This window comes from Desmodus rotundus, chromosome 11 (assembly GCF_022682495.2).
Source record: "Desmodus rotundus isolate HL8 chromosome 11, HLdesRot8A.1, whole genome shotgun sequence".
Classification (NCBI taxonomy): Eukaryota; Metazoa; Chordata; class Mammalia; order Chiroptera; family Phyllostomidae; genus Desmodus; species Desmodus rotundus.
In genome coordinates this window covers 3,515,530-3,537,908 of record NC_071397.1, presented here as the reverse complement: position 1 = coordinate 3,537,908, position 22,379 = coordinate 3,515,530, and the positions used below count along the sequence as shown (strand labels likewise).

The 22,379-nt window shown below is 54.9% G+C and overlaps 1 protein-coding gene and 1 long non-coding RNA gene across 2 annotated transcripts; one reads left to right on the top strand and one right to left on the bottom strand.

Annotated features, from left to right (window-relative positions):
- The first annotated feature begins 9,947 nt into the window (after positions 1-9,947).
- On the top strand, positions 9,948-21,371 carry TULP1 (TUB like protein 1). Its single transcript, XM_053913588.2, has 14 exons — positions 9,948-10,133; positions 10,239-10,290; positions 10,673-10,760; positions 10,978-11,124; positions 11,768-11,926; positions 12,423-12,518; positions 12,592-12,708; positions 13,016-13,134; positions 15,649-15,819; positions 15,983-16,095; positions 16,905-17,019; positions 17,094-17,192; positions 19,339-19,510; positions 20,974-21,371. The coding sequence occupies exons 1-14, from the start codon at positions 10,087-10,089 to the stop codon at positions 21,105-21,107; spliced, it is 1,629 nt and encodes a 542-aa protein (XP_053769563.1). The 5' UTR covers positions 9,948-10,086; the 3' UTR covers positions 21,108-21,371.
- On the bottom strand, positions 14,438-21,861 carry LOC123479456 (uncharacterized). The gene is made up of 3 exons (XR_006655072.2): positions 21,736-21,861; positions 17,236-17,350; positions 14,438-14,686 (listed from the first exon to the last, which is right to left on the bottom strand). It is a non-coding gene; the product is annotated as an uncharacterized lncRNA (long non-coding RNA).
- Between the last annotated feature and the right edge of the window lie 518 nt (positions 21,862-22,379).

The following is a 22,379-nucleotide window of genomic DNA, read 5'->3' as shown; positions in this document are numbered from 1 at the left end:
CACCTGTTCGCCACATTACAGGACATCGAGCGCCTCGGCTCCTGTCTCTAAATGCCACGCGCAACAACCCCCGGTCATTGTGACACCTCAAAGCACCCCACACGTTTCCAAATGCTCTGCCCGTCGGCCTCTACCCCAAACCCAAACCCTAGCACCAGGCATCTGCGAGGACCCCGGAACGTCCCTTCCCGAGTCTGCCAGACACCGCCAGAGATGCCCCACCCCGCCGTTGAGTGGAAATCCGACTCTGCCTCAATAAACTCGCGCCTCCGACCCCGCAGAACACGACTCCAACCACAGCGAAGTTCCTGGGTTGCTTGTTAAGCTGAATACTGACTTCACAACCTCCTAGAGCCTGACCTCCACCCCCGTCCTTCAGGCGCCTCCCTGGCCCGAGTCTGCAGCAGTTATCCCTCAACTGCGTGCACTCCCCTCGGCTCTCCCTCCTTGTTTTTTTAAAGATTGATTTCTCTTTAGTTTTAGAGAGAGGGGAAGGGAGGCAGAAAGAGAGAGAAACATCAGTCGGTTGCCTGTCACACGCCCCCTGCCGGGGGGACCTTACCCACAACCCAGGCACCTGCCCTGACTGGGAATCGAACTGATGATGACCTTTCATCTCGCAGGACGATGCCCAGCCCACTGAACCATACCAGTCAGGGCTCCTTGTTTTCAGTTTATTCTCTAGAGGTGGCTTGCTGCATGTACAGTTCCCATCAGCTCACATCCAGTTCCACAACTTTCAAAGGCTTCTTAGCACCCACCACTGCCCACTGGTATCAAATGTCACCTTCAATGTGACCCCAAAGTAACTTTCCAGTTGTAGCCATTAGCACCAGCTTTAACTACAAGTAACAGAAAATTCCCATGCCTTAGTGACTTAAGCAAGATCAGTTCGTTGTCTTTTTTCCATCTTTCTCTCTCAAATTAAGGCCCCTGGCTGGTTGCTCCACAGTCACAGCTCACATTCCCAAGGTTACCTCACGACCCAAAACGGCTGTTAGAGCTCCAGCCATTAGGTCCTCTTGCCAGCCAATGGGAAGGAAAAAGTAACCAAGAAGGGTGCACCCCTCCTACAAAGGATGCCTCCCAGCAGTGACATACAAATTTCCACTTATATCCTAATAACTAAAGTTTGGCCACAAGACCACATAGCTGCAAGAAAGCTGGGAAACGTGGTTTTCCCGGTGTCCATGGGCTCAGCTACGTATTGGGATTTTATCAATTAGAAAGAAGAAGACATGTTGGAGGACAAGCAGATGCCTCCAGACCATCGCCCCTCCCTCCCTGCCCCTAAGAAGGACCTCGGTTTTGAGTCTGGTATCATCAGACTGCACCGTTCTTTGAAGATTCGGGCTCCTGGCTCTCTTGCTCTCCAGCACATCCCTGCCCTAATTCTCGGTGATTCCCACGTCCAAGCCAACCCTCCCAGCGCCCCGCCCCTCTGTTCCTTGGCCCCCTTGCCTCAGTGATCTTGTCCTCCACTTTCCTTCCACCACTAGATTTTGTCATCACTGACCCCCCAGAATTTCCACTTCCTCCATCCCATTCTCTAACTGAGCTCACCCCCTTTCGCTCCCCAACTCCCGGCAGCTTTCAGCCTCACAGAAACTGCACCTACCGAGTCATCTGTCATGTTTTCCCGTCTTTTTAGCTTACAAATATGTTATTTCTCCCAACCGAAAAATCAAAGCAAAAACATCCCTCTAGAGTCTACCTCCCCCTCTAACTAGCCCCCCATCTCTCTGCTCCCCCGGTCCTGCTCGGTTCTCCCACTCTCCCCGGCTCTCCCTGCCACCACCCCACTCCTGCAACACCGTGGGACACAGGCCAGCGGCCCGTTTCCTTGCCCAGCTCCCTTGGCCCATGCCGACAGGCGTCCACACAGGCTGGCTTTGCTGGGACAGCCCTGGTTTCTCTCTGTTGCTCCGGTGTGCTTTATGAAGAGTGCCCCCTTCACAACTGTCTGGGCTTGGACAACCAATTACACTGTCACCCTCTCTCCTGGTGGCACCCGACACCTGTCGCTCCCTCCTTCCACACTCTGGAGTTTCCTCCCTCCCTGGCTGCTCCTTCTCAGGCTCCTCAGCCTGTCTCCCCTCACCCTACTGCCGACCCCCACCCACCCCAGGCTCGGCCCTCAGACCCCCGCCTGCTCTAACTTCGCCAGCCCCCTCAGCCACCTCAGCCAGGTGTTTGCCTTTACTATGTGCGAGCTGATGGCTCCCGACTTTGTACCTCTAGTCTGGACTTATATCCATCACACCTGGATGTCCAGCTGGCACTTTAAACCTAAGTGTCCAGCACTAGACTCCTGACCTTCCACACCTGACTCTCCACCGTGCTAACGGAATCTCTGCCCTGACCCCTGATGCCCCACACCCAGATCCTCTGGGTAGCCTGTCCCGTCTCACCCGGCCCCTGCCTGGGGGTCTGCAACAACCTCCTTGCTGGCCTCCTTGCCCTCCTAGCTCTCCACACAAAAAAGCCAGAGTGGTCTTGTTAAAACTTGCTCAAAACCCTTCAGCATCCCCCAGTTTCCACTGAGTAGAACCCAACATTACCTTAATCCTTGCTCCCAGCCCCCATCACACCTCTAGTACCTCTCTGACCTCGTCCACTACTGTCCCTTCGCTCACTCTGGTCTAGCCTTGCTATCCCTCAGGTGTGGCTGAGCACGCTTCTACCTCAGGGCCTTTGCACTTGCTGTTCCACTTGTTGAATGCCGTTCCCCCAGACATTGGTGTGGCTCGCCCCTCACCTCTTCAGGTCTTTACTCAAATGTCACCTTCTCTGTGAGGCCTTCCCTGACCACTCTGTTTAACTGCAACCCTCCCTCCTCTCATACTTCTACACTTTTTTCCCCTCTCGTCCTGCTTTTATTTTCGGCACAGTCTGTATCACCTCATGGCAGGTAGTTTAAACTGTCAGCGTTACAAGGGTAGGAACGTTTTGTTTACTGCTGTTCATCCAGCGCCCAGGACAGCACGCAGGGGGGCCCCGCGGTCCGTCTCTGGCTCCAGCCCTCACCCACTCTCAGACAGGTCTCCTGCAGCTGGTCCGGGTGGCTGACTGGCCAGAATCGGTTCTGGTCTCCTGTCTCTGTGGGGCACGGTGGCTTCAGAGCAGCCTGTGCTGGAGGAGTGTAGGAAGGGGCAGGAACTGCGTGCAGAGGAGGACCCAGGCCTGCTGGAGACCGCAGTGGGCCCTTCCAGCTCAGGTTCACACGGATCCTGGGAAGAGCCACGGAGTCCCCACTAGCATCAGCGGTCACATTCTGCTTTCTGGAGGAGACAGCAGTACCCCTGTTTCATCCTCTGTGCCCCTAACCTCCCACCCAGACTATGAATGTTATGGCAGTCAAAACTGGGTTCAAATCCCGTTTTCAACTCCCGCAGCCCGTACCGGGCGGCCTCTGGGGCTTCATTTAGTAAGCAATGGAGCCCGCTGCAGTCCTGCTCCAGGGAACCCCACACGGACAGGTGGCCTGAATCCTGCTCACTGCCCACCTGTGAGTCCCCGGACAGTGACTTTGCCTTTCTGAGCCTCCATGTCCTTTGCTGAGAGGCCAGGGTAAGACCAGGGCACTGGCCCCTCAGGTCCAGGCTCGCTGAGAGAAACTCCCTCTTAGGACAGCCTGCTGGGGGCTGTGGGACACCAAGAGAACTGGTGGATGAAAGAAGCAGCCAGGAACAACCTCAACAAAAACAAGCCATCAGAAAGAGGCCATTTCCAAGCTCAGGACCATTTTCTATTTTGCAGGAGCCTGAACGTACCTTCAGGCTGCAGAGTTCCCAGGTTTCTGATAAGGCCACCCGAATGGATCCTTTTGGGATGCAAATTTATTATTTTGCCATATCAAGAAATTGAAGTTCAAGGCAAGAGGTTCTGAGCAAGGGGGAAAGCTTGCCCGGTGTCACCCAGCTGGTACCTGGTAAGGCCGGACCCTTGAGTCTGTTTCTGGGCAAAGTCTCTAGCTCTTCCTCCCTGCTCAGGCTTTGGGGGATGCCCCCTTTTTGCAGCTTTCCTCCACATAGGCTGAGCCAGGGAGACCCGGGTTTGAGTTGCCCAGGGACCTGGGCCTCTGTTTCCTCATCTGTGCTCTGAAAGTGAAGGAACAGCCGCTGACACTCACAGGACCCTTGCTGTGTGCCTGGCATCTTGCTCAGCACTGTACGGGTATCAAATGGCTTAATTCTCACACCTTTCATAAAGTCAAGTACAATTATCGCCTCCACTTTCCAGGCTAGCGAGGTGAAATACTTGCCCACCTGCCTTTCAAAGTTCCCATAGGGACTCGCGATAGGACAAGTATATAATACCAGGCACATAGTAGGTGTTCCCACTGTGTTGTAGGCATATAGTAGGTGTTTGGTCAGCGGCACGGCTCCACCAAGCACCAGCTGCGTGACCCGGGGCAAGTTACTTGGCTTCTCTGCGCTGCAGACTTGCAGGTGCACCGTGAGGATAAACGGAAAGCACCCAGCACAGTGCCTGGCACACGGCAGGTCAGTATTTGTCAGCATGATCGTTGTTGGTGGTAGCAAATCTCTGTCTTCTGGAAGTGGATTTAATTTTAGCAACCACCTACAATTCTTACGGAGTTGAGTCTGGTGACTAAGGCCAGTGATCAAGTTGAGAAATATCATTTTTCAGACCAAAACAAGGTATAATTATAGAGCCTCAAGCCTGGTTTTCTTTGGAAAAAGGCCTGGTGTACTGGTGCCAGATTAGAAGGTACTAGAAGTTATCTGTGTCCCTGCTCTGAATCTCAGCCTAAACGGACCCTCATTTTAACCAAAAGCTTGACGTCTGGTCTTAAATCCACCTCTGACCCAAATCTGAACGTTTACATGTAGCCTCTAAGTTCTCCACACAGGTTCCCCCCTCTGGCCCCACCCAAACCTAGAAGTGTCTTTCTATTCTTTTCTGAGTTCCTCTTAGCTACTTCCTGTTCCTGTCATGATCTGGAGCTGTACTAATTCTCAAAGAATTTTTTTAAGTATATTTTATTGATTATGCTATTATAGTTGTCCCATTTTTTATCTCCCCTTTATTCCCCTTCACCCTGGACGCCCCCATAATCAACATTCCCCACCCCCTTAGTCCATGTCCATGGGTTGTACATATAAGTTCTTTGGCTTCTCCATTTTCTATGCTATTCGTAACCTCCCCCTGTCTATTTTGTACCTACCATCTGTGCTTCTTATTCCCTGTACCCTTTCCCCCATTCTTCCCCCTCCCCTTCCTCGCTGATAACCCTCCACGTGATCTCCATTTCTGTGATTCTGTTCCTGTTCTAGTTGTTTGTGTAATTTGTTTTAGTTTTTGTTTTTGTCTTTTAGGTTCAGTTGTTGATAGTTGTGAATTTGTTGTCATTTTACTGTTCATACTTTTGATCTTCTTTTTCTTAGATAAGCTCCTTTAACATTTCATATAAGGGCTTGGTGATGATGAACTTCTTTAACTAGACCTTATCTGGGAAGCACTTTATCTGCCCTTCCATTCTAAATGAAAGCTTTGCTGGATAGAGCAATCTTGGATGTAGGTCCTTGCCTTTCATGACTTTGAATACTTCTTTCCAGCCTCTTCTTGCCTGCAAGGTCTCTTTTGACAAATCAGCTGACAGGCTTATGGGAACTACTTTGTAGGTCACTGACTCCTTTCCCCTTGCTGCTTTTAAGATTCCCTCCTTACCTTTCATCTTGGGTAATGTAAGTATGGTGTGCCTTGGTGTGTGCTTCCTCGGGTCCAACTTCTTTGGGACTCTCTGAGCCTCCAGAAATGGACTTCCTGGAAGTCTATTTCCTTGAACAGATTGGGGAAGTTCTCTTTCATTATTTGTTCAAATAAGTTTTCAATTTCTTGCTCTTGCTCTTCTCCTTCTGGCACCCCTATGATTCGGATGTTGGAACGTTTGAAGTTGTCCTGGAGTTCCTAAGCCTCTCCTCACTTTTCTGAATTCTTGTTCCTTCATTCTGTTCTGGTTGAATGTTTATTTCTTCCTTCTGGTCCAAACTGTTGATTTGAGTCCCGGTTTCCTTCCCTTCACTGTTGGTTCCCTATATATTTTTCTTTATTTCACTTTGTATAGCCTTCACTTCTTCCTCTATTTTGTGACCATACTCAGTCATTTCTGTGAGCATCCTGATAGGTTGACTATCTCTTAATTGCTTAGTTCTATTTTTGGAATTTTGATCTGTTCTTTCATTTGGGCCATATTTCTTTGTCTCGGCACACCTGTTACATAGTAAGAGGTGGAGCCTTAGGTGTTCACCAGGGCGGGGCAACCCACATCTCTATGTTGTGGCGCTGTATGTGGGGGAGGGGTCAGGGAAGGAACAATGCTGCTTGCTGGGCTCTCCGCTGCCTCTCAGTCACTTCCTCTGCTACCCACAAACAAATTGGGCCCTTCTGGTGCTGATTCCCTGGTGGATGGGTTTGTGTACATTCTAGGATCCTTTGGGTCTCTCCAACGAACTCTCCTGTGAGTCTGGGAGTTTCTCCTGATGCTGCAACCCCCATAGGATCTTACAGCCAGAAGTTTTGAGGTTTTATTTCCCTGCGCTGGAACCCTGGGTTGTGTTGTCTGTCTCGATCCCCAGTTGTTCCTCCTGGTTTATCCATGTGCAAATGTGGGACCACTGGTCTGCCAGCCGCCACCTTGCCACAATTCCACTCCTCCCTGGCTGCCTGGCATCCTCTCCTATGGTTCTGGAAGAATGTTTCTTCCTTAACTCCTTGTTATCAGACTTCCATACAGTTCAATTTTCTGGCAGTTCTAGTTATTTTTTGCTTTTAAATTTGCTGTTGTCCTTCTTTTGGTTGTTCAAAGAGGCAAAGTGTGTCTACCTATGCCTCCATCTTGTCTGGAAGTCCTAGAAGGATTTTTTTTATCCTAACCTGAGGATATGTTTACTGATTTTAGAAAAAGAGGGAGGGAGGGAGGGAGAGAGAGAGAGGGAAACATCAATCTATATGACGCCTCCTGTGTGTGCCCTGATGGGAGATCAAACCCACAGCCTTTTTTGGACGACTCTCGGACCAACTGAGCCAACCAGCCAGGTCTCAAAGGATTTTTTAAAAATGTAATTGCATTCGAAGCATACAAAATTTGAATGCATTCTCCTCAAAAGTAAATGTTAAAAGATTTTTAAATTAAAATTACTTTTACATGATTTCGAAAGTGACTTTTCCAATATATTCAAAATTATGTATTAAAATAAAAAGGCAAATGTAGCTTATAATTAATGGATATCAAAAATGTAATCAAATTTAAATGGTTTGGGAAACTTTAATTCAACTTTATTAAATATTTTTAGAACCAGCCCCCAAAATAGCGTCCGGTGTCCCTCTAGTTGCCAGTGTGAAGACCTGCACCATGCGTCACGCTGTCGGCCAGACCCACACACAGGGAAGCTGCGCGGTCATGTGAACTGTTTAAACGGGCCGATGTCCCTGGCTGCCCCGTCCCCGGTTACAAAGACCACGCTAATTCAGGAGAACCTTCACATCGTGAAAAGAAGCAAGAAAATGGACACTCATTATGCAAATATCTGTCACACCGTGCAACCTGAGGGGGAAGATTTGAGAAATGTATTTGTCTTTTTGTTCACTTAAGAGCTGCTTCTCCCCGCACTGCAAAGCCGTGTCCATCCCTGCCCTCTGGGCAGAAAGACACCTTTGGTTTGCAGAACAGTGGGCAGGGGGCGCGGAGAGGAGTTTCCTGGGGCCAGGGTGGATGTGTGGAACATTCTCTTTCCCATCTTTGAAGTCCTTCAGGTCTCAATTTAAAACTTCCTCTCCCAGACAGCCATGTCTGTCTCAAACCCAGCCTGAGTCTCACCTGCTGCTCTCATGGAATCCAGTTCTTTCCCTTCTTGACACTTATTACAATTAATAACAATGAGATCATTGTAGCTCATTGTGCAGTTATGTCTTTACTATTTTCTCACAAGCATGTGAGCTCCAGGAGGGCAGGGACCACATCCTTTCGTCTATCACGGAGCGGTCGGTGGCTGGCGCGTGGTCAGCGCCCCGGAAGCGCCTGTTGACCAGCCTTCAGCTGTGAGTGCCCCATCCTCTGACGTCGGTGCTAACGGCTGCCTCGTAAACGTTGTTGGGAGGGGGAGAGAGAACGGCAGCAAGGGGCTGCCTCACAGAAGGTGGCCAATAAATCCTGTTATTACTATTACCCATTCAGAGGCCACTGAGAACTGGAGAATCTTGGAGGAGGAGACTTGAGAGCTCTGTAGAGTTGGGTAGGTTTTTGCGGAATAGTGAGCGCATTCCAAGAAGGAACAGCTTGAGGAAGGGCATGGAGGAGAGAAAGAATAAAAGCACCAGTAAACCTGTGGGGCTGTAGAGTAGGGTTTGAGCCATCCTTGTAGTTGGAATGGCAGATTGGGACCCGGTCAGGGAGAGCCTTGAATGCCAACTCAGCACATTCAAACTTGAACCTTAGGCAATATAGAGCCAATGCCTATTTCTTAGCAAAGGCGTCCACTGAAGAAGTAGCATTTTAGAAAGATTAATTACGGCACATCTTGGTCAGGTGGACCAAGGAATGAAGAAAGACAAAACGCCTGACCCTTTTCTTCAATCCCCACCTCTAAACCTTGTGACTATAAGACGGGCAAGGACTAGGGGCGAAGCTCTGACAGCAGACAGCTGTGGATTCGAGCCCCGGCTCAGCAACATCAGGATTTGGCTGACACTGCTCAAGAAGCCAGGTCCCCTCCCTGAGCCTCAGTTTCTGCACCTATAAAACGCAGATGACCTCTGCCCTGTCTCACTGGATGGACTCATGTGAGAAACAAATGAAATATGGATGCACCCACTAATTCCCTCGCTCAAAAAATGAACCCCAACCTGTGTCAAGTTGCACAGGAAATGCTGGGGAAGCAGATTAAGGGGGAGCGCTCTGCAAAGGAGCACAGAACAGCAATGATTGAGTGCTCACTGCATGCAGTTTCCACTTGGCATCTCATTTGGCCGCACGAGGCTTATCAAACCCACTTTATGAATGACAAACAAAGGCCGAGAGAGGCTAAGTCACTCAGGGACGTTCAGCTCTTGCGTGGCAGAGCTCAGGGCTTGGGCTCGGGGTGACCATGCCGGAGATGACAGACCTTTGGATACATCTGCCTATTCCCAACGCCCAAGACTTTCATCTACCTGTTCCCTTCCCGTGCAGCCGTCCCCCCTTCCACTTGCCTGTGGAAACTCCTACTTATCTTCCCAGTTTGGGTCAGGCTGCAGACACCCTCTGGGTAGCCCTCAGGCTTCCTCGGCGCCGCACCAACCTCTCACGGCATTAGTTACACCACACGGCATCTCCGGTCTCCGAACTTTTACAAAAGCATGTCCCCTATCTGTAAAACATATTTAAATGTACACCCATCACATAGGCATATTTCCTTACAAAGTACATATGCTTACTTCTGTCAATCCATATGTATTAAATATTAGTAAATTCTAGGTCATATTTTTTTAAAGATTGTATTTGGTTTTTTTAGAGAAAGAGGAAGGAAGAGAGGGAGGGAGAGAAACATCAGTGTGTGGCTGCCTCTCACGCGCCCCCTACTGGGGACCTGGCCTGCAACCCAGGCATGTGCCCTGACTGGGAATCAAACCAACAACTTTTCAATTGAACCAGCAACCTTTCCGGTTCACAGGCGGAGGCTCAACCCACTGGGCCACACCAGCCAGGGCTAGACCTTATTTTTATGAAAAATGAAGCTACAGGATCTGATCTAATATTTTCTTCCCACACCCCTTGCACCACTGACAAATGACGAGTGGATAACTCTAACTCAAAGCTGGGGGGGAGGGGGACTGGTCCAATGATGCCACCCTCCAGCTGTTGGGGGTCTGAGAAGAAATTGGGGGCTCAGCCTCTTCCCTCGCAGCTTGGGTGCCCGTGGGAGCGGGGGTCGAAGGAAGGAGCACCCTCACAGCGCTGCCGGCCCCCACCTTCTTGAGCCAGCGGGAGGTGGGGTGACGTTGAGCAGGGATTAGCTGGGGCGGGCGGCCAGGCCCCTGGAGCTCAGGGTGGCCGCCGACGGGGTGCAGGCAGGCGAACGCACCATGCCGCTGCAGGACGACACCCTCCGGGAGGTGTGGGCCTCGGACAGGTGCGGGAGGTCCCCGGCTGCCCACCTGAACCCCGAGGCACCCACATGGAGGGGTTGGGAAGGGCGGGGAAAGGGAACGGAGATGGATTACTTTGCTACCCGCAGTGGGCCTGCGGAGGAAGAGGGGAGCCCCGAGGCCCAGCGGCGCCCCAAGCAGGTACGTCACTGCCGCTTGGGAAAGAGGCAGAGAGATCCCCCCACTGTCAGCCGAAGTAGGGTAGGGGACCTGGGAGGGGGGCCCTCAGCAGAGTCCGGGGGTGTGCTTCCCCGAAGGGTTTGGTTTGCTTGTTTGTTTGTTTGTGGAAAGGGGTGTTCGGGGGGGGGGGCATGGAGCGTCCAGGGGAGGAATTGGGGCCTTGGCCCGCTGGAGGTGGCCATGGTGCGTGGGAGGGTCATCCTTCCTCCTCCCAAGGAGGCTGCGGTTCCCCTCCCGATAATCCGTGGTTATTTCTGGCGACTCAAGGGATTAGAGCGTGACGGGCAGCCCCCCGGGGCCCTCCTTCCCCGCCTCTCCTTCCTCTTGACCCCGCACCTCGCAGCCACCTGCCCGGGCACAGAAGTTGAAGAAGAGGGCCGAGGCCCGCGAGCCCCCCGGCCCTGCGGGACCCAAGCCCAGGAGACCTGGAGGCAGGCGGGGGGCTGAGCCCGGGGGCGGCACGGGGGGCGACGGGAGGGAAGCGGGGCAGGGGCAGAGGCGGGGTGTGGAGGGAGGATGAAAGCTGGGGAGCGGCGGACACGGAGCCGGGGGAACCCCGAGGGTCAGGAGTGGGAGGGGAGCGCCGAGGCCAGGGCCGGGGGCGCCGTCGGAGAAGGGAGGGGCGCTGCTGACTCGCCTCTGGCTCAGCCGCGCGGAGGGCGAGGCCGCGCGAGGAGCCCGCGGAGGCCGGGGCGCCGCAGACCGTCTACACCAAGTTCCTCAGGGACCCCGAGGCCAAGAAGCGCGACCCCCGAGAAACCTTCCTGGTAGCCGGAGCCCCGGGCGCAGAGGACGGTGAGACAGGCCGCAGGGAAGCGTCGGTGCCTGGCGGAGGGGGGAGGAGGGAAGGGGCTGGTGCGCACCGCAGACCGGGAGAAGCGGAAAACGACGAAACACCCTCCACTTCTCTGACTTTGTCTTTGAGCCAGAAACACACTTAATTCTCCTGCTCTTTCCCCCTTTTTCGGGGTGGGGGAAAGGAGGCACAGAGGGGTTAAGAGATTTGACCTAAACTGTAGCGAGGGCCAGAGGTAGCCCAGTGGGTCCGGCGAGATGCGCCGGGAGCAGCGCCGGTGCCGCGAAAGCCGCAGAGGAGAAGCGGGAGGCGCGGGAGGTGGGCGAGGAGGTGAGGGTCCCAGAGAGCGAGAGGACGGGCTGGGGAGAAGGGCGTTTTCCCAGAACAGGACTCCCAAACATCAGCACCCCGCACTCCAGCTCACTCTCCCGACTTGGACAGCTCCGAAGGCTTTGGGGTCACCCCCATTCTTTGGGGAAGCCGCTGGAACTCCTTTCCTCCCGTTCCCGTTCCAGAAGGAAAGCCCTCTACCCTTGGCACTCCTTCACCTCTTGCACCAATTTGGAGGGGCCGGGCTCCCCAAATAATGGGGCCCACCCCAACCCCAACCCCAACCCCAACATGAGGAGTTTCTACCTACAGAGGAGGAGGATGACGACGACGATGAAGAGGAGGACCATGAAGAGGAAGAGGAAGGGGAGGAGGAAAAGAAAGAGAACCCCCCCCTGCCTCCCAAGAAGCCCCCTACAGAGGCATCGGCAGACACGAAGGAGAGGAGGGCCAAGGTCCAGGGTCGGAAGGGTGGGTGTCCGTCAAGAGCCCGGAGAGAGCACAGACAGGCGGAACTAGCCCTGCCCTTTGGGGCCTTACTGATGCACAGGAGTTGCAACATCCAAGTGACCCAGAGCCTGGACCCGAAAGTCTCCCCCTCTGCTGGTTTCTTCCTCGGACGGTCCTCAGGGTGTGGGCCAACATGTGCCCCCCCCCAGGGTGCTCTGCGGAGAAGGGAGGGCAGACAACTGGGGGTGGGGGAGAGATCTTTGTTTAGTCCTTTTTAAAACCCAATATGAGTTGTTGCAATTTTTAGGAAAGTGCCAGTGTGATTACAATAAAAATCAGTGACCACATGCAGCGGTGCCCCCCTGGCCTGGCCCTCGTCCCTCAGGTGCCGCGTCCAGTGTAAACGGGCCCTTTGTGTACCCAGGGTCAGACGTGCGCCCAGCAGACGGCAGACGGGGTGCCCCATCAGGGCTTTCGCCTCCCTAGGGACGGTCTAACCCCCACCCTTCATTTCCAGGGGACCTGGGAAGCCCCATCCCCCCACCAAAACCTCTGCGCATGAAGAAGAAGGTGCCAGGAGGGGAAGGGACCAAGACGAGGAAGACCAAGAAAGGTGAGACTGGTCTCTGGAGGAACAGGGACTCTGGGTGCGGTGGGGGTTGTGACCCCTTCCCATCCACACACAGGGTCTGGGGAAGCTGACAAGGACCCCGCCGTGAGCTCGGCCAGAGTGCAGAAGACCCCAGCAGCCATGTTTCTCGTTGGGGACGATGGCCCGGCTGAAAGAGCTCTGAAGGAGAAAGGTGGGTGGCAGTGGCCTCTGGTGTGGTGACAGGCATGGAGCGGCAGTCCTGGGGGTGTGGAGCTGGGGCGCAGGGTAGGGGAGGAGTGTGGGTTCTAGAGTCAGACTTGGGGGCTGTCCTGAACACCAGTTTAGTAGCCGTGTGGCCTCAGGCAGGTGTCTGATTTTCTGAGGTTCTGCTAATCCTCACACGGGGTTATTCCCTGTCGTCGTGGGAAGGGTCCGAGGGAGACGCGGCTTCTAGAAGCCCTTTGCAAACCACGAAGCACTCTGCCAGGGTTAAGAGGCTTGTCCCCGCTTTGTCCCAGGCCCTTCCAAAGGCTCAGAAGAGGAGAGGAAGGAGGAAGAGGGCGAGGAGGAAGAGGCAGCCGCTGTGATGACCAAGAACAGCAATCACAAGGGCAAAGCGAAAGGGAAAACCAAAAAGGTTGGGTCTCAGGGGGGAAGGCACCTGAGGTCCCCTTAGGGACAGTGGCAGGGGCCTGGGCTTGGGGCACTAGAGTGTGGGACCTCGTGGGCCCGGGCCATGGAGTCCCTTTGGGTTAGAATCTTGGCTCCCCCTCTGGTGACAGGGTATGAGGACAAAGGGCACAAAACTTGTGAGAACAGAAGAGGCAGTTGTGGGGTCACCAGGCTGGGACTGGCCACCCAGGGCCCTTATATCCTCCGGTCCCTAAGCCCTCCCCTCTTCAGCCCCCCGCCTGGTGGAGGCACCCGTTTTCTGGGCCAGGGAGGCGGAGCACCAGGCCAGCACACACATGTGAGTGCACTCCGGGGGCACACCCACTGACTCACAGCCAGCTGTACCAGGAGTTCAAATATTCCCACCCTGCGGCTCCCCCAGTGCTTTCTGCTCCCCCACCCCGTGCCTCCCAACAACTGAAGGGTCAACACTGGCTGTCAGGGGCCTCTAGGGCCCTCCTCCAGGCCCACCAGTGTCCATTCTGACTGGGCATTCTCCGCAGGCAGAGCACGTTGGTAAATACGTTGAATATTGCCCTTACAAACCCAGGCACCAACGCACACGAACTCAAGTGAGCAAGCAGGAGAGAGAGGTCCACCTGGGGAGAGAATGCGATGAGGGTCTCTGAGAAAGTGTTTCCCACGCGTGGAGAGATCACCACGAGGGCGCGGCTGGGGTCTTCACCGTGCGGGTTTGTTAGTTTGTTCAGGTGTGGTCAGGTCTTGGGGGCTGATTCACCTTAGTCAAGGTCGCCGACTGAAAGGGCGGTTTATGCTGTCCCAGGAGGAACAGAACTGGAGGCCGAGCAGCAGGCTCTTGAAATCCGCAGCTGTAGAACTGTTTGAATGGGCTCTGGCTTTCTCCAGGTTACATTCCAAACATATTCTTGCACTTCACAAGTTTCTTCTGGAGCGACCCAGAGTGGAGAAGAGATGCTCGCTTGCCCACAGGCTAAGGGCCCGCTCCCCGGTACCAGCCTCCCCTCAAACACAGCACAAATGTGCCCTTAGCAAAGTGCCCGCCCACGGCACATCAGAGCTGGGGAGAGCTGGGGCCGGCATTTTCACTCCCCGTCTTGTGAGGGATAGAGCAGGAGGACAAAGGGCACCATGTTTGTGAGAACAGAAGGACAGTGTGGGTCACCAGGCCCGGCCACCAGAGAACCCAATGCAACCAAATTGTTATGAGTCTTTCCATGAACAAAATTTGTTCATTGATTCATTCATTATATTAACCATGTATTGCCGTATAACAAATCACCCTAAAATTTAGTGTCTTAAAAACAACAAACATTTATTTTCTGAATTTCTATGAGTCAGAAAGCTGGGAGCAGCTTAGCAGGGTAGTTCTGCATCGGGGTCTTAGGGGACCGCAGCCACGATGTCACCTAGGTCTGCAGTCACTCTGCAAGCTTGACTAGAAACGAGGTCCGCTTCTGAAGTGGTTCCCTGTCCTGGCTGTTGGCTGGAGGCCTCTCGCAGGGCAGCCTGAGTGTTCTCAGGGCTCGGCAGCCAGCCTCCCCAAACCAGGAATGGCGAGAGAGAGAGAGAGAGAGAGAGAGAGAGAGAGAGAGAGAACTAAGAGAAGCCACAGTACTTATGCCTTAGCCTTAGAAGTGACCGCCGCATCACTTCTGCCATATCTAGTGGTCACAAAGACCTACCCTGAAACAGCGTGGCAGGGGACAATACCAGGAGGTGGGGACAACCGGGAGCCTTCCCGGAGGATGGCTACTACACCGAGTGCTCTGTGCTCATAATGACAGTGCTTGGAACACGGCAGCTAGTGCCTTCAGCGCCCCCCCCACCCGACCCCCACCCGGTGAGAGTGCGTGCACAGGAAGGAAGCTGTTTCTAAAGGCTCTGGATCTAACAGGAACCTGGGCAGCATTAATGCCAGCTCCACCTCTCACTAACTATGTGAACTTGGGCAAGTTCCTTAACCAGTCTGAGCCTCAGCTTCCCCGTCTGTAAAATGGGACAGTTAGTTACCTCAGTGGATACTGATACGAGGATTAAATGAAGTCATGTTTGAAAAGTGCCTAGAACTGCACCTGGCATATTGGTAGACTTTATGTGAGTGTTCGTTAAATGTGTAAATTAAGTAAGGTCTGTCCCAGGGATTTACCCCCAGCCTACTTACTGCTTACATGGAAAAACTGGGTCGGGGCACTTAGCGACCCTGACAAATAGTAGTGGAACCAGGATTTGAACCCAGGCTCTCTGGCCCCAGGGCCTGGGCTCTTAGCTGCAGGCTAAATGAAATCATAAAGGCAAGCCTCCCAGAGCCTCCTGACATAGCCTGCTGAGCTGCTGCGAAGATGAGGGGCCGCCACACTCTAGCTGGCCTCTTTGTTCTCTCCCCACACAGAAAGTGGTGAGTTGTCCTGCCTGCCCTGCCTGTGACCCAGCACTGGGGACATGCTGAGGGCAGGGGAGCTAGTGCCCTGGGGCTGATGCACCCTCTGCCCCCATCCAGAAGGAGGAGAGGGCCCCGCCCCCACCCGTGGAAGTGGGCGAACCCCGGGAGTTCGTGCTTCAGCCTGCCCCCCAGGGCCGGACAGTGCGCTGCCGGCTGACCCGGGACAAGAAGGGTATGGATAGGGGCCTGTATCCCTCCTACTTTCTGCACCTGGACACGGACAAAAAGGTGGGTAAGGGAGAGGTGGAGGAAGAGGGAGGAGGAAGGAGAGTGCAGGTGCCAGAACCCAGGCTGAGGAAGGGTCTGGGGCCAAGATGTGGGGAGGGGCAAGGCAAACAGGCTGTCTTCCCCTCACCCACCTCCTCTCACTTGTCTCCACACCCCCCCCCAGGTGTTCCTCTTGGCTGGCAGGAAACGGAAACGGAGCAAGACAGCCAATTACCTCGTCTCCAGCGACCCTACCAACCTGTCCCGGGGAGGGGAGAATTTTGTTGGGAAGCTGAGGTGGGGCTGGGGGGCTCAGAGCAGCAAGAGCTCCATGGCCAGACTTCTCTGTCCCTGGTGCCTGCAAAGCGCTCACCACATTGGACAGCCTGGCCCAGGGCTCCCCGCATGTCGTACAGACCACTTGGGGATCTTGCTAAAATGGCTCAGTGGGTCTGGGGTGGAGCGGGGCTTGTGGGGAAGATTCTGTATTTTTGGCAATGACCCAGGCGATGCCTGCACCCCTCGTTCGGGGACCTCACTTGGAACAGAGGGTAAGCTCCACGAGGGCAGGGCCTGTCTTGTTCATGGGGGTCCCTAGCACCCGGCACACAGCAGCTACTCGGTAAAACTTTACTAAGTGAACGGATACTTGGCACCTACCCTGCGCTATGTCTCCTCATAGACCCCATCTAAACCTCCCCACAAATCTGAGAGGTGGGGGCTGGACCCATGGGTCGAGCCTAATTCTAAGTAACTTGCAAATATGAACCGATTTATTCCTCTTATCGACCAAATGAAGTAAAAACTATTCATATACCCATTTTGCAGATGAGGAAATTGAGGCTCAGACCAGTTAAGTAACTTGCCAAAGGTCACACAGCTAGTAAGAGAAGGAGCTGAGGTTTGCACACTGCCCAAGTGTCTAAATCCATTTTTATAAAAAGACCCCATGTGGATAACCTGGGGCAGGGAACATGAATTGCTCTATCCTAAGACACCTTCACCCTTGACGATCAAGGAGCTCTCAGAACTGCTTGGCTGGGAGGGTCTTGGAGTAGGGGCGTGGAGTCCCCTTACCCCGCCCCCAGCCCCCACTCTTCTTGCAGATCCAACCTCCTGGGGAACCGCTTCACTGTCTTTGACAATGGGCAGAACCCGCACCGCGGAGGAGGCGGCGCTGACGTGGGGAGCCTGCGGCAGGAGCTGGCAGCTGTGATCTACGTAAGACTCCAGCTGTCCCCCGTGGCAGGCCCCGCCCCCTGCAGGGGCTGGCCTAATGCGCATCTCCCTCCCAGGAAACCAACGTGCTGGGCTTCCGAGGGCCCCGGCGAATGACGGTCATCATTCCGGGCATGAATGCAGACAACGAGAGGGTCCCCATCCGGCCCCGAAATGTGAGCCCCGCACCCCGCTGACCCCTCTCCCTGAGGGTCCTACCCGCTGCGTGACTCGCTGCTCTGGGGGAGCTGGGGCTGCAGTGGGGGAGGCAGCTTGCCCAACACCCAGCCTGTTGAGCACACGCCACCCTCCAGGGAAAATTCATCCTGGCAACCTGTGGAGTGAATTCAAGGTTTTTGTACTGAATTCACTGAAACAAGCACAATGGTTGCTTTTTTTAAGTTTACAGCCAGTCATCCATTTATGTTCATTCGACACACACATCCTGAATGCCAAGTGCTATTCTAGGCACCTGGAAGACAGCAGCAGAAAAAAGAAAGATCTGCTCTCATGAAGCTGGCATTCGAGGGGAAAAAGACAGTAGATACTAATTGTGAGAAATAAATAAAATACGTAGTATGTTAGAAAATGATAACTTTGGGGAGGGGAAGAAAAGGTTGAACAGGGTTGAGAGGTGTGTGTTTATGGGTTTCAATATTAAACACAGTGGTCAGAGTGGGCCTCACTGAGAAGGCGAAATCTGAGCAAAGTCTTGGAGGTGAGGCAGCAAACCTGCAGATACCTGGAGAAAGATCATCCAGGCAGAGGGAAAGGCCAGTGCAAAGGCCCTGAGGCAGGGCGGTGCCTGATGGGTTTGAGGAACAGCAAGCAGGTGGCCAGTGTGGCTGGAGGGAGATGAGGTAATAGGTGAGAGTGAGGGGCAGACAGGGCCTGAATAACCGGTTTTTACTCTGAGAGACACAGGAAGCCAGAGCAGGGTTTTGAGCAAAGGAATGACATGATTTGACTTATATTTTAAAAGCAAAGGGTGTGTGTGTGTGTGTGTGTAGGTGTGTGTGTGTGTAGGTGTAGGGTAGATGGAGAGATGTCCTACAGAAAGGTAGCCCCCCTTCAGAGTCAGTCCCGCACCGGGCTCCTTAGCAATGTGGGTCCTTTGAACCCGGGATTTCAGAATCAGGAGGGTGGCATGCCCTGTGCTCACAGTAAGGTCACTGTACTCGTTTTCAATGAAAAAGTAATATCCCTATCATCTGATCACAAATTCTTCCCTACTGGAAAGTCACATGGTAATCGGGCCCAGCCGACGCACGCAGCACCCACCTTGGGAGGTTCTGGTCTACAGGATCCTGTGGGTCCCACGCTTGCCCCACCCATGCCTGGAATAAACACACACATCCTCCAGAGGACATGTCTTCCGCGCACTCGGTCTCGGTAAAAGACTACCCAGTGCTGCTCTGGGTCTCTCTTCATCATCTCAGTGCATTCATTCTACAACCATTCATGAAACCCAGGCACTGGAGATCCAAAATCAACACGGCAGTTAACACCAAAACGAAATCTAATGCTTACTGAGCATTTACTCCGTTCTGGGGGAACTGATCTAAATAACACTCCGTGTGCTATTAACGTACTGAATCCTCACAACTGAGGGAAACTGAGGCACGGAGACATTACTCAAGTACTGTGCCTGCCCTTGGAGTATCTAACTCTGTCCATTACAGGGCAGTGGGAGAAACAAGAGCAAGGTGTTATTGGAAGCTCAGAGCTAACACATCTAAATGAGACACAGGGTCGGGACGGCTTCTTGGAGGACATGACCTTGAGTGGACTCCCTGTAAGCCATGAACGGGACAGGTGGCAAGGAAACTCAGGAAAGAAATAGCTCGAGAGCACCTCATACAGACGTCACTCATTCCTTCCAGAAACTCTCTTCCAGGACATTTTGTCTCAACTGCTGTTTACCTGGTCATCTCTCCAAGCTCAACTGTGACCTCCTTGTAGGTTCTAGAACGTCTGGTTCACCCTTGTAATCATGTGCCAGCATGTGGCCATTCTGAAGGACCCTTGGGTACCAATGGCACAGAACACCTACTGTGTGCCAGATGCTGTTTGCCCTTTTCCAGCCTCCACTTTGGTACCCACAGCCAGCCCCATTTCTCACAGATGCACACCCTGCCCACAAGGGCACCAGAGACCAAGCATGCTCTCAAGGATACCCGGAGTGGACGCTGACATCCAGGCTGTGCAAGAGCATGCATAGGGCCTGGGGACCCTATGCCCCAGGCCCCTCCCCCTGTCATTCCTGAGATATCTCGCCGCCCCTAACTGTTCTCTCCCCAATTCTTTCCCCCGGCACCCCAGGCCAGCGATGGGCTGCTGGTGCGCTGGCAGAACAAAACGCTGGAGAGCCTCATCGAGCTGCACAACAAACCACCTGTCTGGAACGAAGGCAGTGGCTCCTACACCCTCAACTTCCACGGTAGAGTCACGCAGGCCTCAGTCAAGAACTTCCAGATTGTCCACGCCGATGACCGTGAGTACCTGAGGGCCTAGCCCAGGCTGTTCCCCACCACCTGGCCCTCACTCAGGCTCTTTCTCTCTCCCTGGAGCCAGAACACTAGGAAGGTTGCTCTCTCCTCCAGGGGCATCGACGCTGCGCTCTCAGGAGGCTCAGGCATTCCAAGCAGATGTCTTAGGGCTCGTTATTCCAGGCCCTCATTCTAGCAGAATCCTGGGGTAGAAACTGGGATATTCTGGGTAAAACTGTGTTGCAGGGAGAGCTAAGCTGCTGGAGTGTGAAAACCACTGACAGCCCAACACCTTTGTGGTCAACGAGGGTGCGGAGGCTCAGAGCAGGCAGTCCTCCCCCAGTCCTTCAGCTCCTCCAGGCATCCCACCGGCCCTCAAATTTTACTTCCCGAACTTCCCAGTGCTTTCTGCCTGCCAGGCACCGCTCTCAGGGCTTCACATATAATGAATTATGAAATCTTTTCAACAGTCCTGTGAGAAAGGGGCTATACTTATCCCTATTTGGTAGATGAGAAAACTGAAGAACAGAGAGGTTAAGTGACTTGCCCAAGATCACACAGCTAGTGAGGGGGAAAGCTGGAGGGGGAACCCAGGTGGTGTGGCTCCAGCACCCAGTTTCTGACCCCTCTAGACTTTTAGGAGGAGGGAATATTAATCAAGCATTTCTGAGTGCCTACCCTATTGTCTCCTTTCAAATGAGATGAAAGGGCTGCCCTTGAGGAGTTAGGGGAACAAGCTGTACCCATAACATACTTAAGTTGAAAAGTCCCTGTTCCAAGCTTGGGGAGAGGTCCATACTAGCATAAGGAAGCTTGGGAACGAAATGGTCTACAGGTTCCCAGGGCCAGCTAATAGTGAATGACTCCCCATCCCCCACTCCATCCTGGGGGCGTACCCCCAGTGTCACCTGTCCCCAGGCCTTGGATAACTGTTCTCTAGATCACATTTCTGGCGGAGCCCAGTCTGGTGAAGTTGGGGGTATTTTTAGCAACTTCCTGTCCCTATGGATGGGGGTGTGGGAGGGTGTTGGGGACTGAGTGGGACCACTGGATGAGGAAGGGAACCAGGGGTCTAGTCAAGGGACTGAGCCCAATGGGCTAAGATGGGACTTGGGGTGGATTGGGAGGGAGGGGGAAGAAGGAATAGGGTCAAAAGACAACAGGAAAGTTGGCAAGGGAGGAATCTAGGCTCGGGGAAGTTTGACAGGCTCCTGTACTTCAGTGGCAGTTGCGTGCAATAGCTCTGGGCAGACGAAGATAAGGCAAGGAGCTGTCCTCAGGGGCTGACCGTCCCTGGTGGTAAAGCTGCAGGTGGGGCAGGTAGGGCGAGAGAAGGAAAGGGGAGTGGGTGGAGGGTGACTAACTGAGAAGGTGGCAGAGTATTGGGACCCCAATGCTGAGGGCACTGATGGACAGGATGAGGACCCACGAGGTCTCGCGAGGCTCCCACCCTCACGTTTGTCCACAGCTGACTATATCGTGCTGCAGTTCGGCCGCGTGGCGGAGGACGCCTTCACCCTGGACTACCGGTACCCGCTGTGCGCCCTGCAGGCCTTCGCCATCGCCCTCTCCAGCTTCGACGGGAAGCTGGCCTGCGAGTGACTCCAGCAGCCCCCAGCGTCCCCTGAGCCTGCCAGGGTCGGGGAAAGTATTCAGTGGAGGTTTGCAGTGTCCCTTCACCAAAGTCCCCACTGAAGACTCCTCCTTCGCCGGGGGCTGACCCCTCAAGGCCTCCAGGTGACCTCCAGCCACTTCCCAGTCTAGCGCAGACCGACCGAGGGGCGGAGCTCAGACCGCAGGTCCGACGCAGATGAAGAACATCTGGAGTTGGGCCGCACATCTGGTCACAGAGCTAGCCTGTGTTGCGCCACACACACACACACACACACACACACACACACACACACACACCCCACCATCCCCCGCCCCAGTCACTTCCTGTCCAGAATCAGTAGTCAGTGTTGTTTTAACCCGATTCGGGGCCGTGCTGGGGTTCCAAGGAGCTGGGAGGCTCGGGGGAGTGGGGCGGGTGATGGAGGACGGGGGCCGGGCGCGCACATCCCCAATAAAGCTGCGTCCCAGGCCCTGCGGAGCAGTGGTTCTTCAGCGCGTGCGAAGGACAGGGCGGCGGAAGGGGTCCGGAGGGCGGGCGGGAGGCCACCCTCCCCCGCTCCCGCCCTGGCCCTGGGCGCTCCCGCGTTCCCTCCCCCGCGCCCGTCGTCTGTCCTACCGAAACTCGGCGAGCTCGCCGTGTCAGCACGCCCCTCGCGGGGGCCCCGGGGAGCCGGGCGGAGAGAGAGGGCCCCGGAGGTCCGGGAAGAGGGGGAAAGGGAGAAATTCGAGAAACAAGCCTCTCGGGCAGAACCAGACAAACCAGGTCTGGGCGGGGCGGGCGCAGCCACCAGGGCGGGGCCGGGTCTGGGCCCGGGCCGGGGGGCCGGGCACTCAGGCGGGAGCAGAGCTCCGCCTCGGCGGCTTTGCACTGGGGGGAGGCAGGGGGACGGGGGGGAGCCCGGAGGCCTGTGCGCCCCGGCTCTGCGGGGTTCTCCGTGACGCGGCACCCGGGCCCCGACAGCCACGGGAGTCGGTCCTCCAGGCGGGAGCTCCGCCCTCGGCCCCGCCCAGGCCGGAGTCCCGAATCCCGGCGGGGGCCTGGGTTCGGGCCGTGTAGGTTGGGAGCGTCGCACCCCCGGGTGAGGAACGGGGCGCCGGCGCGGTCGCGGGTGGCGAAGCCCGGGTGGGCAGCTGGGGCGCGGGGTGGGGGCGGGCCCGCGTGGCCACGCCCCCGGCCGGCGCCCGCCCCCTGGGCGCCCCGCCCCCTCCCTCTCCGCAGCCCCCACCCCCAGCCGGGCTGCTCAACACAAACTTTCCGTC

Bases quoted from the DNA above. Each gene is read 5' to 3' on its own strand.
- TULP1 (XM_053913588.2), top strand. From the start codon at position 10,087: ATGCCGCTGCAGGACGACACCCTCCGGGAGGTGTGGGCCTCGGACAG. The intron at 10,291-10,672 runs GTACGTCACTGC...CGCACCTCGCAG, and splicing joins CCCAGCGGCGCCCCAAGCAG to CCACCTGCCCGGGCACAGAA. The intron at 10,761-10,977 runs GCAGGCGGGGGG...CCTCTGGCTCAG, and splicing joins CAAGCCCAGGAGACCTGGAG to CCGCGCGGAGGGCGAGGCCG.